Genomic DNA, 12,752 nt, shown 5'->3' on the forward strand with positions numbered 1-12,752 from the left:
GGGGGACAGAGTGGAAAGCCAGGGGTTGCTGGCGTCCTGAGGCCGGGCCAGGAGTCCTGTGGGTCACACACCACTCACCGCCCGGGGCCCATCTGCACTATCCCGGGGCCCTGCAGGGTGTGGCTCCCAGTGGGGGTCCTGCAGGGGTGGGGGGCTCCCTGGCACAGGGCCTGGTAGTGCCTGACAGAGCAAAGCTGGCTGACACGCCTCCCCTCGAGGGCCTGTGGTCCCCTGGGCTGCAGTTCACCCTGGATTCACTTCCTTCCTTCAGCCCGCAAATGCTTGAGTGTGTCACCTGTCAGGACTCGTGTGGGAGCCGGGAATTCAGGACAGAGAGACTGGAGCCTTTCCTCCAGGCTTTTAGGGAAGAGGGAGCTGCATGCGGGGTGTGAGTTGAGGACGTGGGGCAGGAGGAGGAGTTGGCAAGGTCTCTGTGGGCTGACATTCTGGGTGAATCTTAAAACCCAAAGGAGGAGTTTGCCAGGATACGCGATGCAAGGGCACGAGAGGGCATCTCCGGCGCGAAGGAACGCGTTTGCGAAGGTGCAGGGGAGAAAGAGAGCAGTGAGGACAGAGGCGCGGCAGCCCGGGGGCAGCGGGACCCCTCCCCTGCTCAACGCACCGCCACCCAAGCCAAAGGGAGCTTGCCCTGTTCCTGCCCCAGGGCCTTTGCACGAACCCCCACCCTGCCTGGAACCGCACTCCCTCTCCCTCTCTTCAGGGCTGGCACCGTCTCATCCTCTGGCTCAGCTCCTGCTCATTTCCTCTGGAGGACCGCCTCCCCGCTCCCAACAATCCCAGGTAAAGTCGCTCCTTCCCCTGCTCTCCTGCCCCGCCAATCACTGCTGCATTATCTGCTTGCTGAGGCGTCGATTTCTGCCTCTCTCTGGGACGCCAGCCCCGGAAGGGTCAGGGATATGCCGGCCTCCTTTCTCACACTGCACCTGCAGCCTGGCGCCCAGCACAGGGCCTCTGAGAGGCAAGGAATTTGGCCTGGCCTAGAGGGTGGTCTAGCCTGGCCCAGAGGGAGGTCTTGCCCTAGTTTCTGGAAGGTGATCGTACCCGATAGGATGTCTCTGTTTAGGGAGGGGGCTAACTGCACCCAAAATTCTTAGAGTGGGGCTGGCCATGCCAGAAAGAGCAACCCTATGATTCTGGTGGTCTTGGGTCATGTCACCTGGAGAGTGAAATCAACCACATGGCAACCAATCTATCAACCAACCAACCAATCAATCATTTAATGGAGCACCGTTAAGATCTCCGGCCCCGGAGCTTCCCTGGTTGGCAATACTCCGTGTGAGATACTCTCTGTCACCCATCACTGGGAGGGGCCGAGTCTGGACTCCACGGGGAGAAGACGATGGCACCGTGTGTCCGGACCCCTCCTGGACCCTGCCCCGTGCTGGGCTGATTTCACTCTGTATCTCCCCACTGCCCCTGCCGGGATAAACCGTAACCGGGGCTGTAACAGTTCTGTGAGTCCTTCAGATACACTAATGAACCTGCAGGCAGCTGTGAGGACCCCTCGAACTAGCCGTTGGCGTCAGAATTATGGATGGTCTTGGGACTGTTTGGAGACCCGCTAACTTTGCAGTTGTCCCAAAACGTTCGCAGCCATCAGCGTCCACTGAACAAAGGAAGAGGTCGGCAGGGCCAGTGCGGGAAGGCCCCTGGTCCCACCCAGCAGCTGATCTACCTGTTTACACCTCAGCACCGCCAGGCCTTGGGCCACCTGCCCCATAGCCTGGTGGGGACCGGCCGGCAAGCCCGCAGACGCAGCCAGCGTCCTCCTAACCGTGTGACGATAGCGCAGAAGCCGGGGAAAAGGCGTCGGAAGAGATTGAATTCCACCAACCTTGCTCTTGTCTTCAGTTCTGGCTGCCTGTCGACATGCCGGGTGCCAGATGGAGGAGCCTGTGGACGGATTCCCAAGAGGGACGTGTTAGTGGTATTTCCGGAGATGCAGGGGCCGTGCGGAGGGTCAGGAGGAGGGAGCCGGCGTCCACACTCGGACCCTCACTCCCCTTCGTCTGTGCCGGAGTCGCAGGTCAGGGCTGGGCCTGGGGCAGATCGCGGGGGCTCACAGCCCCGCCGGGAGGGGGAGGACACGAAACAGACAGGAGACGCCCCACCGTGAGCTGAGGCTCCCATGGGGTCCCTCGGATCCCCGGGCACCCAGACGAGGCTTCTCCCAGGGGGGCTGTGCGGGTGGCTTCTAGTCAGAGGCAGGGGAGGGAAGAGGGGCTGCCGTGCGCCCTCCGCCGGCTCCTCTCTGTGCGGGTGGGCAGCGGCCGGGCCCAGCCACGGGCGCAGTGGGGGGCCGGAGCCCAGTGGGACCTGCCTGGGGAAAGAGGGCTTCGGGGCGGGGCTCTCCTCGGGGACGCTCAGGTGGGAACCTTAGGTGTGGGGTGAAGATCAGGGCTGCAGGCTGGGGGCCCGACCCCCCCACTCACTCGCGGGGTGTCTGAGTTGTCTCGCTCATGCCAGCTCCACCCAGCTTCCACAGCTACAGGCGCCACCCTCAAGGTAACAGGTCACCAAGCGCCCCAAGGACCCCAAGGGCCCTGCTCTTTTCTAATTCAAACTCGACCTCCCCGAGTCTCAGAGTTTTCCCACCTGCACACAGGGCCGACAATAATCCTACCTGGTCAGGCCTTTGGCAGAATTTAATATAACTAAATAGGGGTAAGAACTTCAGGGCCCAGAGCGCTTGCTTCCCCCCTCGGGCCTCCCTAAACCTCAGCCCGACCCCCTTTCTCCCTCCGTCCATCCGTACTCCACTCACGCGCCCTCTGCGGGTGGCCACGGCTGCTGTGTCCGCGTCTACATCCACCGCTGCCAGGACAGCCCACGCCCCGCGTGGAGGTAGCCTTGTCCATCCCATTCTCACATCCCCCGAACAAGCCACACAGAGTGGACGTAGTAGGGGCCTGGCACACAGCAGGGGCTTAAAAGTGTGGTGGCAGGAAGGAGCTACACCCCATTTCTGCCTGCAAAGCCTCCAGGTCACGTGAGTTAACACCGGGGAAGGGAACTTATTTCTGCTCCTCCCTGGAAAAATATCTGCACCAACTCGGAGCTCCCAGAGAGACCGGGCCTTGGTTGGTTTGTGCATAAGCTTTTCTTTTTTTAAAACATTGTTTATGATTACAAAAGGTAATAGCTGTTTTTTTAATTAAAATTTAAACAAGCCTAAAAAAGAATATATAGGAAAATTAAAATCATCTGTAAGCTCCTACCCACTTTGGGTCGGGCTGTCTTCCAGTGTACACATACATATTAAATACAACGTAGGTACACAGTTTTGTATCCTGCGATTTTTGCTTAAAAGTGTCTTAGTATTTCTCCACGTAATTAAATATCAAAACTGTAACTTTAAGGGCTGCATAATATTGCATCGTACGGATTGATGAGAATGACTCTATCTGCTCCTTGCCTGTTAGTTTCAATGTTTTATTTCTAAATAAAGTTGCAGGGAGGGACTTCCCTGGTGGCGCAGCGGTTAAGAATCCACCTGCCAGTGCAGGGGACACGGGATCGAGCCCTGGTCCGGGAAGATCCCACATGCCGCAGAGCGACTAAGCCCGTGCGCCAGAACTACTGAGTCTGCGCTCTAGAGCCCACGAGCCACAACTGCTGAGCCCGCGTGCCACAACTACTGAAGCCCGCGTGCCTAGAGCCCGTGCTCCACAACAAGAGAAGCCACCACAATGAGAAGCCCGCGCACTGCAACAAAGAGTAGCCCCCGCTCGCCGCAACTAGAGAAAGCCCACGTGCAGCAAGGAAGACCCAATGCAACCAAAAATAATTTTTAAAAAAAGCCCGTGCGTGGCAACGAAGACCCAACGTAGCCAAATAAATAAGTAAATTTATATTAAAAAAAAAAGTTGCGGGGAGTCCATGGTACACGAGCTCCACCCCATCTCTCTGATTTACTTGAGGGCTTCCCAAAAGTGGGGTCTTGGCTCAAAGGGTGTGGGCGTTTTTAAGGCTCTTGAGGCATTTTGGCAATTTTCCAGTTTTCGCCCACGAGTCAGGTAAGACACCCGTTTCCTCCAATCCCCATAGCATGGGGATGTGTCTTTCCTTTTAACCCTTGTCAGCCCAGCAGGAAGAATAACATCAACGCGCTATTTTAATCTGGGTCTCCCTGATATTTAGTGAGAGTCAGACTCCCCCGCCTACGCTCGCTGAGTCTGCAGACAGGAAGGTGCATCCAGGGCTGGGTGGCAGTGCTGGTATTTGGCGGGGGGCACCTCATCTCCCTCGGAGGCCAAAGGGCTCACCGGGACCTCTGCTCCTTGGAGCTTTTACTGCATGGGATTCACCCGTCAAATACGCCCTCCTGGAGCCCCAGCATTCAGGTGGACCAGGCAGAGGGTCTTGGGGTGTCCATGCAGGGAAGGGCCAGAGCCCCAAAGGGACCCCTCACTGTGGGACTCTGGTGCTCCGTGGAGTGGGGCGTGAAAATCACCAACCGGGTCTGAACCCTTCCGGCACAGACTGGGAAAGAGGCTGAGAGGGGACGGGATGGGCTGCGACATCCCACAGAAAGTCAGGGCAGGTCCCGCATTAGAAACAGGGAGCCCAGAGCCATGAAGAGCATCTTTGTTCTGAGACTGGGTCCCCTTGATGGCCAGCGCGTGTCCCCAAGCTGCTGGCTCGATGCCACTGTGCTAGGCGTCAGTACGTCCTGAAGGTGCCACTTATGGTGGGCGTGGGCGCCTCGGGCAGGGTGACCCCTCCCCACCCAGACATACCAGCACGTCTGGGAGAGGCGTAAAGGACCCCTTTCATAAGCTCTCAAGACTGAAAGACAAGAGGGGACACTGGGGACCAGGCAGTCCTGGCTGACGTCACCCCATGAGGTTCAGTCTCAGAAAGGGAGGCCTGTGTGACACACGGCCCCAGAAGGATGCCGGGTGAGGTCATCCAATGGCCCGTCTGGCCCTACTCAGCTTGCCTCCGGGGTCACGGAGACACAGACGTCCTTGAAAAGACAATGTGACTACAGAGACAGGGGGTCTCAGCATCTAACCCATCCCGCCCAGGTCCCTCGGGGAAGGTCTTCAACCTGCGAGCCCAGTTTCAGCAAGGATCCTGCTGAGCCTCAGCCCCACCTTTGACCCTGCGTCTAGGCCGCTGGCCTGTCTTCAGCAGGAATCCTTCTCGGCCTTTCCTCTTGGTAATTTTCCACCCACCCGTCCCCCCTAATCCCCACCCCCTCCTTGGCTATAAATCCCCCGTCCTTGTCGAATTCGGAGTTGGCCTGATCCCCCCGCCCTTCTGCCATGTCCTGAATACCGTCTTCCTACCGTTTTGACAAGTGTCCAAATAATCTTTCTTTATCAAGGCTTGGGAATGAATAAGCCACAGGGATGGGGTGGGTCTTCAAGGTGATAAAACTAAGTGTAGCTCGAAGGAGAATTGCTAGCACCCCGGTTAATAAACATGTAGAGAAATAGCTGGGAGCTGGGTGCTCCGGTCTGAGTGTTGGTGTAATTTTTTGAACAAGCAGCAAGGAGCTGAACAGGGTCACTGCAGAAGGAGGGAGGGGACAACTGGCTGTCACCTGCTGCTTCTGCAGGTCTGGTGGCCACAGAACACCTCGTCTTTATTCTATTGTTATTATTATTATTTTAATGGTGAATGGGTTGGGAATTTCCCATGAAATGCCACGAAATGGGTTAGAAGGTTGGCTATGTTTTTCTCCAGAACTCTCTTTACTGACACTTTGGCGACTCCCTTGACCAGGAAAAAAGCCTCAGGAGCGGCCCGTGGTCTCCACACTCATTCATCAATCAAGGGAGGGTAGTGCGGGGGAAGCCCTGAGACATGGACCCCGGGCTGAGGGGCTTTCGGGACAGGCTTGAAGCGACCACAGACACACAGAACACATCCATTTACGTTTGGCTACTGGGACCCCAATTTCCAACACTCCTGGACCTTGCTCTTGAACTTGGCCTTTTTCTTATCTCGTCCATCTCAGGTTCACGGACATCATGTGGATGGACGATGCAGAACCAGGCAGGCTGTCACTCTGCCGCCGCCGGCGGGTGCTCCGCGGGGAGAGCCCGCTGGGCCCTGGACCCCCACCCCTGCTGGGGGGCGGGGTTCCCTAACTAGCGGGAAAGCTCGCCGACCCGCCAGGGCACACCCAGCACAGGGCGTGGGCCCGGGAGCCGCCTGTTTGGTGCCCTCGGGTCCCGAGCAGCACGGTCTTCTTCTTACCTTGCAGATACATCTCCTCGCCTTCCGCGAACATCCGGCCGCACCCGACACATAGCGCACACAGAGGGTGGTAGTGCTTCTCCCCGGCCTGGAAAAAGCACAGAGCACAGGCGTTTCTGCTCAGGGCACGGCGTGTCCCCACGCAGGTGCTCAGGTGAGGCAGGAAGGCAGGCTGTGTGGTGGAGAGCCCACACCCAGGGGGATGGGATGGGACCGGTGGTGCCCCAGGCCGTCCAGGGTGTGTGAATGTGGCCCCTGCCCGCTGGGGCCACGCCTGGGAGCAGAGACCAGCCTCCAGGAGAGCGCCTGTGTCGCCCACTCCTCCCGGCTCAGCGGTGGATGGGTCTGCCCCACCCACGAGGCAGAGGGGGGCCAGGTCCCGTGCATCTCTGTATCTTGGTGGGGCGGGGAGGGAGGACCTAACGTTATTTCCCCAGATGGAGGGACAGGACAGCTGGGGTGAAAGTGATAGATCATTTTCTTTTCGTTTCTCTGTATCGCTCAATTTTCTCAATGAGTGTTTTGCTGTTTTTATCATTCTTGAAACCCATTCAATTCGATTAAAATATTGATACCGAAATAACCAAAACAAAGGACATTGGCAAGTTTGGCTTATTTCTACACGGTACCAAAAAAGTCACCCCAAAATACTGTCTTCAGCATGACTGTACAGTGACTATTCCTTCACCTGGGTTGGGGGTAGCTGCAGCCTGCTGCTAAATGTGGATGTAACCCCCCTCACTCTTTCCTGAGATGTGAAGGTTAATCACCACTCTCTGAAACTGAATTAGTAATACTCTGCTGAATCAGTAAGTAACGGGGTGCAAATTCATTACAAGCACCTCGCTTTCCTTCCCCGTCCCCACCGGTGCCTTCGGTGCAAACCAGGCCCGAGGGGGACCCCCTGAGTATCAGGGAGGAAGAATCCAGAACAGACTCCCCTCCTGCGTGGCGCCGGAGGTGCCAGTCTGCGTGGCCCACCCATGTCTCCAGGCCTTTGCACCTGCAGCCCCTTCCACCTGGACTGCCCTCCCCACTCTCCCACCCGGGACCACCTGGAATGTTCCCGATCTCATCTCCAACGCCACCTCCTCTTGGAAGTCTCCCCTGATTGCTTCCCTGCTCTGGGCTCCCACAGCCCCATTTTCACAGGGTTTGACAATTATTTCGGGTGATTCTTCCCCATTAGACAGTGAGCCTCCGAGGGCAGGGCCTGGCACGGGGCCATTGCAGGAACCCCTAGTCTCAGGGATCTATCTGGGGAGCAGGTCACACCGCAGCACTGGGCCCAGGCAGAGTGAGGGTGAAGCTGCCATTTCAGCCTTAAAATGCCGAGTGGTCAGAGCAGCTCCGTCCTTGAGGTACAAACAGGGGATTGGAACAGCGCTGTAGCTTTAACAGAAACCACCTGTTATCAGGTCCCAGTTGTCAACTGAGGACTCACGCACTTTAAACATTGTGACCTCTGACCTGTCCTCACGCCTTCCTCAGGCAGGCACCCCCTTCACTCTGGGTCGGGGGGACAACCCACCCTCATGACATCAGACAGCAGGAGTTCTGTGACAGCCACTTGGGGGAGAAAGCACACACTGGTGTCTACACAGCACATCTACACGGCATGTCTACACTGAGTCAGGTGGAGAGAGAAAGCCGTGGGGACAGTCTGTAAGGGGACAGGCTTGAAACCCCAGCCCGACCAATGAGAATTAAGGCTGAGCAGAGAAACAGCCCTGCGGCCACCGCCAGGGGCCGGCCCAGCGTCCACACTCTTCCCTCTGGAAAGCACCCCCCAACCCAGCAGCTGGCAAACGCCCCCGTCTCCAAAAATAGCAGCAACGGGGATACCGCTTATTTCTACAGGGAGAGGCAAGAAGCCCTTTCACACACTAACTGGTCTTCATCCTGTGACAGCCTGTGAGGTTCATGACTATCTTTGTTTCCATCAGGGCACAGAGAGGTGGAGGAAGCTGAGCAAGGTCACACAGCAGGAGGGGGTGGAGCAAGGCTTGGCGCCCAGGAGTCTGGCCTTTGTGGCCTCTGTCCCCAGCCGGGGGATCCCTGACTCTGTGGTGTGCACCTCATGCCCATGCACCCCCAAACCCCACGCCCTGAGCAATCAACTTGGAGGCCTAGAACAGACGCAAGGCTGAGGAAGGAAACCAGACACTGCAGAGCGGATTCCATTTTTACGAAGTTCAAAACGAGGCAAATGAATCTATACGGTCAGAGTCAGGGTGTGGTGGCTGCTTTGGGGGCCCCAGGGGGCTGGGAATGTGTTTTCTTGGTCTGGGTGCTGGTGGCTTGGGTGTGTCCAGTGCGTGAGATTCATGGACTCCTCTGTGTGTTACGTGCCAGTAAAAGAGTTTTCCCACAAAAGTATAAAACCACAGAAGAAAACACAGGGGTATATTTTGCTGACCCCGGATTCGGCAGTGGATTTTCGGATACGACACGGAAAGTGTGAGCGGCAACAACACGATAGATAAGTTGGACTTCCTAAAAATTAACAACTTTTGTGCATCAGAGGACGTTATCAAGAAAGTGAAAAGACAAACTATAGAATGGGAGAGAATATTTGCAAATCATAGATCTGATAAGGGTTTAGGATCAGAATATATAAAGAGCTCTTACAGCTCAACAACAAAAAGACAAACAGTCCAGTTAAAAAATAGGCAAATGGCTTGAACTGACATTTTTTCCCAAAGAAGATACAGGAACGGCCAAGAAGCAAATCAAAGATACTCAACATCACTGTCATTAAGGAAAGGCAAATCCAAACGACAATGAGATACCACCTCACACCTACGAGGCGACAATAATTAAAACAAAACAAAATGGAAAATAAGTGCTGGTGAGGATATGGAGAAATTGGAACCCCCACGTGGTGGGGATGTAAAATGGTGTTGCCACTGTGGAAAACACTTTGTCAGTGCCTCCAAAAGTTAAACACGGAACTACCATACAACCCAGCAATTCCACTCCTAGGTATTTAAGAAAAAGGAAGAGAACAAAAAAAATAAAAACATGGGTCCACACAAAAACGCGTACATAGATCTTCACAGCAGCATTATTCCCAACAGTCAGAAGGTGGAACCAGCCCAAATGTCCAAATGTGAGTGTGATAAACACAATGGAAGGTTATTAAGCCATGAAAAGCCACATGGGGCCCCCATGATGTCTTATAAGGACACTAGTGTCCTTACAAGATGAGACAGCAGAGCTCTCTGCCATGGGAGGACACAGGGAGAAGGTGACCCTCTCCAAGCCAGGAACCCAGCGGACTGGCACGTTGATTTTGGACTTCCAGCCTCTAGAGCCATGAGAAATAACCGTCTGTTGTTTCAGCCTCGCAGCTCATAGCAGAGCAGCCCAAGCCGACTAAGACAGGCTCATGAAGTCAAAAATAAAAGTGTCCTCACCCCTTGCATCAATCCCCGCTGCTGCTGCCGCTGTCTCGCAGTGGCCACGGTGGCCGGGGCGTTCCACGTGATCGGAACCCAGCAGCAGCCCCTGCTCTGTCAGAGCCCTTTCCTCCCCACAACTGTCCTAGAAGGGCCTTAGTCATCTGTGCCGTCAGCCCAGCCCCCAGCCCGGCAGGCAGCGCAGCCCCTTACCCAGGTGGGACTCAAGATGGCGCAGATTTTAAAAGTGTATCAAAAGCCCATGAGATTTTGCAGTGCGTGGTTTGAAAACGATGTCTTGTGCCTTCTGACAAGGGGCTGTCATCTTTCATCAGACAGAACCAGGCTCATTAGGAACGCAGCCTCCGAGGGCACCGAGCGAGCTCTGTTCCTCAGCGGTACCCAGGCAGAGTGGAGAGGGTACTGAGCGCGGCCCTACCGTGGGCATTAGGGACCGGGCTGGCACCGTGGAGATGTGGCAGTGTCTCTGGGCTCCAGAAACTCCCTCCCCTCCCTGCGGAGAGGAGCAGCCAACCCCTCCCCCCTCCCCCAGCTGTGGGAAGCACGGAGGAATGGACCTCCCCTACCCCATCGGAAGCAGGCACCCCCTTTTCCTCCCTAAAGCCATCCATGGTCTCTTCCATTCCCTGGAGAGCCGGCTGTGCCTCCGCCTGCTTTTGAGCCCTCCCCTGGGTCACCGCTGCAGGACACACATCCCCCAGCCCAGACCAGCCAGCTCCCAGTGGCTGCTCCTGGCACATCCCCCAATTTGAAGCTTTAATCTCCTTTGTGAAGGACCAGAACTGGATCCAGTGCGCACCGATCAAATGAAATTTACCGAGAAGCTCATCAAAATCTTTAGCAGGAAGGATGCAGTCGGGGGAGGGGGGAGCGTCTGGCAGCCCTCACAGGGGGGCCTGCAACCCCAGACCCTCCCAAGCTCTGTGCCATGTCAGCAAAGACCCTCCCCAGAACCCCTGACTCAGCCCTGCCCCCTCCCCACTGCTGACGCCACAGGCCTTGGGACAGGCTCGCTCTGGGCTCGGGGTCTCGTTCCGGACTCAGGGTCGTGGGGGACCACATGGAGGCTGGCGTGGCTCCCTGACTCTGTTTGGGCTCTGTTCCTCTCTCTCCTCCAGCTCCAGGACTGGGGTGACCGCTCCAGGACTAAGCCTTGTCCCCTCGTTCTCTGCTGTCCCAGGCCCTAGAGCAGAGCTGCAGGCAGAGGTATGACTATGTGTATCTCTGTGTCTGTGTGTGTCTTTGTGTGTGTGTGTGTCCGTGTGTCTGTGTGTGTGCACACAATCTAAAAGGATGAAATCTAAATGCTAACGGTAGTTTTTCTGGGTGATGATATTCATTATGGATGATTTTTCTTTTATGATAAACAGGTATTCCCTCTGAGAGTGTTTTTAAAATAAACACATTCATTAAGTTTTAAAAAGAGAGAGAGAAGCTGGGGTCTTGGGAAGTTGACTTCACCTCTGTCCTTAGGAAATGCCTTTATTTGTTCGGAACTCAGGGTTTGTTTTCTCCCAATGATAAAAGTCCTGCTGGCTTAGGAGGGTGAAAAGGAAGTGCCAAGGAGAAAAGAGGAAGAAATAAACACACCAGCGTCTGGAGTCGCAGGAGAGGGTCCATTTGAAATGGAGAAACTTTCAGCTGGCCGCCCCCCTCCCTCCAGGGCTCCTCCAGGTCAGGCCGGGGGACCCCTGCCACCTTCCTCACCGGGAATTCAGCCCCCAGGCCAGGGTGGGACACAGTGAGCCTTCAGAAATGGGGGTGCTGGATGGAGGAGCGGAAGGAAGGGAAGAAGGAGGGAGGGAGGGATGGAAGCACAGAGGAAGGAATAAAGGGAGGAAGGGATTAATTAGTGGTCCCAGGGGGACCCTGGGCTTCTCGTTACCATGGAGACAGCCAGGCTGCAGGAGGCAGGTGGGGCTCAGACAGCAGCCCGCCAGGGTTAAGGAGGATGGGGCTGAGCAAGACGCACCCCATTCCCCGCCCCCACCCACCTGTTCCTGCTAATACTGTGAGAACCAGTAGAGAGCAAGGTGATGGCAGGGACTCGGCCAGGGACTCCCTCTCACTCAACTCCCCCTCCGCTCATCCAGCTCTGGTCTGGTTGATGTGCTTAGACCGCCGTCCCCTGGCGATTCACAGCCACCTTGCAGCTCTCTCTGTGGAGCGACCCCGTCCCCAGGAGCCAGCACTGCAGCAGGGCTGCTCCAAGCCCCCTACCTCTGCTCCTGGCCCTGCCCCCCCCCCCCAACCCTCCCAGCCAGCCAACCCCGCGATGGGGAGGGGGCTTGTGTCAGCCCCTCCCAGGTCCCCGCCGGACCCAGGACGCTCCCACACCCAGACCCGGCACGGAGCAGGTTCCTCAGGACAGACACCCCAGACACGCAGGATGCAGGAAAACATGCAGTAGAGGATGCTAAATATTTACAGTGACAGAGGGAGTGGGGGGAACTGCACTACCACCAAATGCACATTTCACGGGCGGGCGCCCAGCATAAGATGGCACCGGGCCCGGCGCACGCAGACGCGGCACAGATTGAGGGCTCCTGCAGGGGGCGGGGAAGGGGCCTGGGCTGCTCTCCTACTCAGACTCCAGAGAGGAAAGCACTTTAGGAGGCAAATCGGTGTGGGGTGGCAGGTGCCTTGGGGGTCTTGCACCTGGCTGATCTGCCCCGCTCCCTGCAATCCCACCCACCTGCAGCCACTGTGGCCTCCCCATCAGCCCAGGGAGCTTCCTACCTGCACGGGGTCCCGGCACCAGAGCCCGGTCCGAGCAGTCGGCCCCTCAGCCCCTGTCCAGCCCCGCTCCCGGGACGGGCTGGCAGGAACAGACAGTGTGACCGTGAGGACGGGGGCACAGAGATGCCCTCACCCTCCAGCCAGCGGTCGGGATCCTTCTCTTTCTTTTCCAGGTCCTGCCCCCTGCCACCTGCCGCCCCTCAGGAGCCCACTGCACGCCCAGCTGGGTGCCAGCACGCGCCGGGCTGAGCCCAGGTGGTGCCAGCACGCGCCGGGCCGAGCCCAGGTGGTGCCAGCACGGCGGGTGGTGCCAGCACGGCGGCTGCTCCCTTCTGTGCAGCCGGCTCGTCCCCGCCCGCC

The 12,752-nt window shown here is 57.0% G+C and overlaps 1 protein-coding gene across 29 annotated transcripts in view; it reads right to left on the reverse strand.

Moving 5' to 3' along the window:
* ABLIM2 (actin binding LIM protein family member 2) overlaps positions 1-12,752 on the reverse strand; it is a 152,501-nt gene that overhangs the window by 68,967 nt on the left and 70,782 nt on the right. For all 29 annotated transcript variants that reach the window (XR_014244481.1, XR_014244482.1, XR_014244484.1 and 26 more), the window contains 2 exons: positions 6,232-6,319; positions 1,856-1,914 (listed from right to left, as the gene is read on the reverse strand). Coding sequence is in view for 2 of the 29 variants with exons in the window: in XM_082391452.1 (XP_082247578.1) it covers positions 1,856-1,914; positions 6,232-6,319 (147 nt within the window). In the remaining 27 variants the exon portion in view is untranslated. The remainder of the gene's footprint in view (positions 1-1,855; positions 1,915-6,231; positions 6,320-12,752) is intronic.

The sequence above is a fragment of the Balaenoptera borealis genome (assembly GCF_965194805.1).
Source record: "Balaenoptera borealis genome assembly, chromosome: 4".
NCBI classification, from domain to species: Eukaryota; Metazoa; Chordata; class Mammalia; order Artiodactyla; family Balaenopteridae; genus Balaenoptera; species Balaenoptera borealis.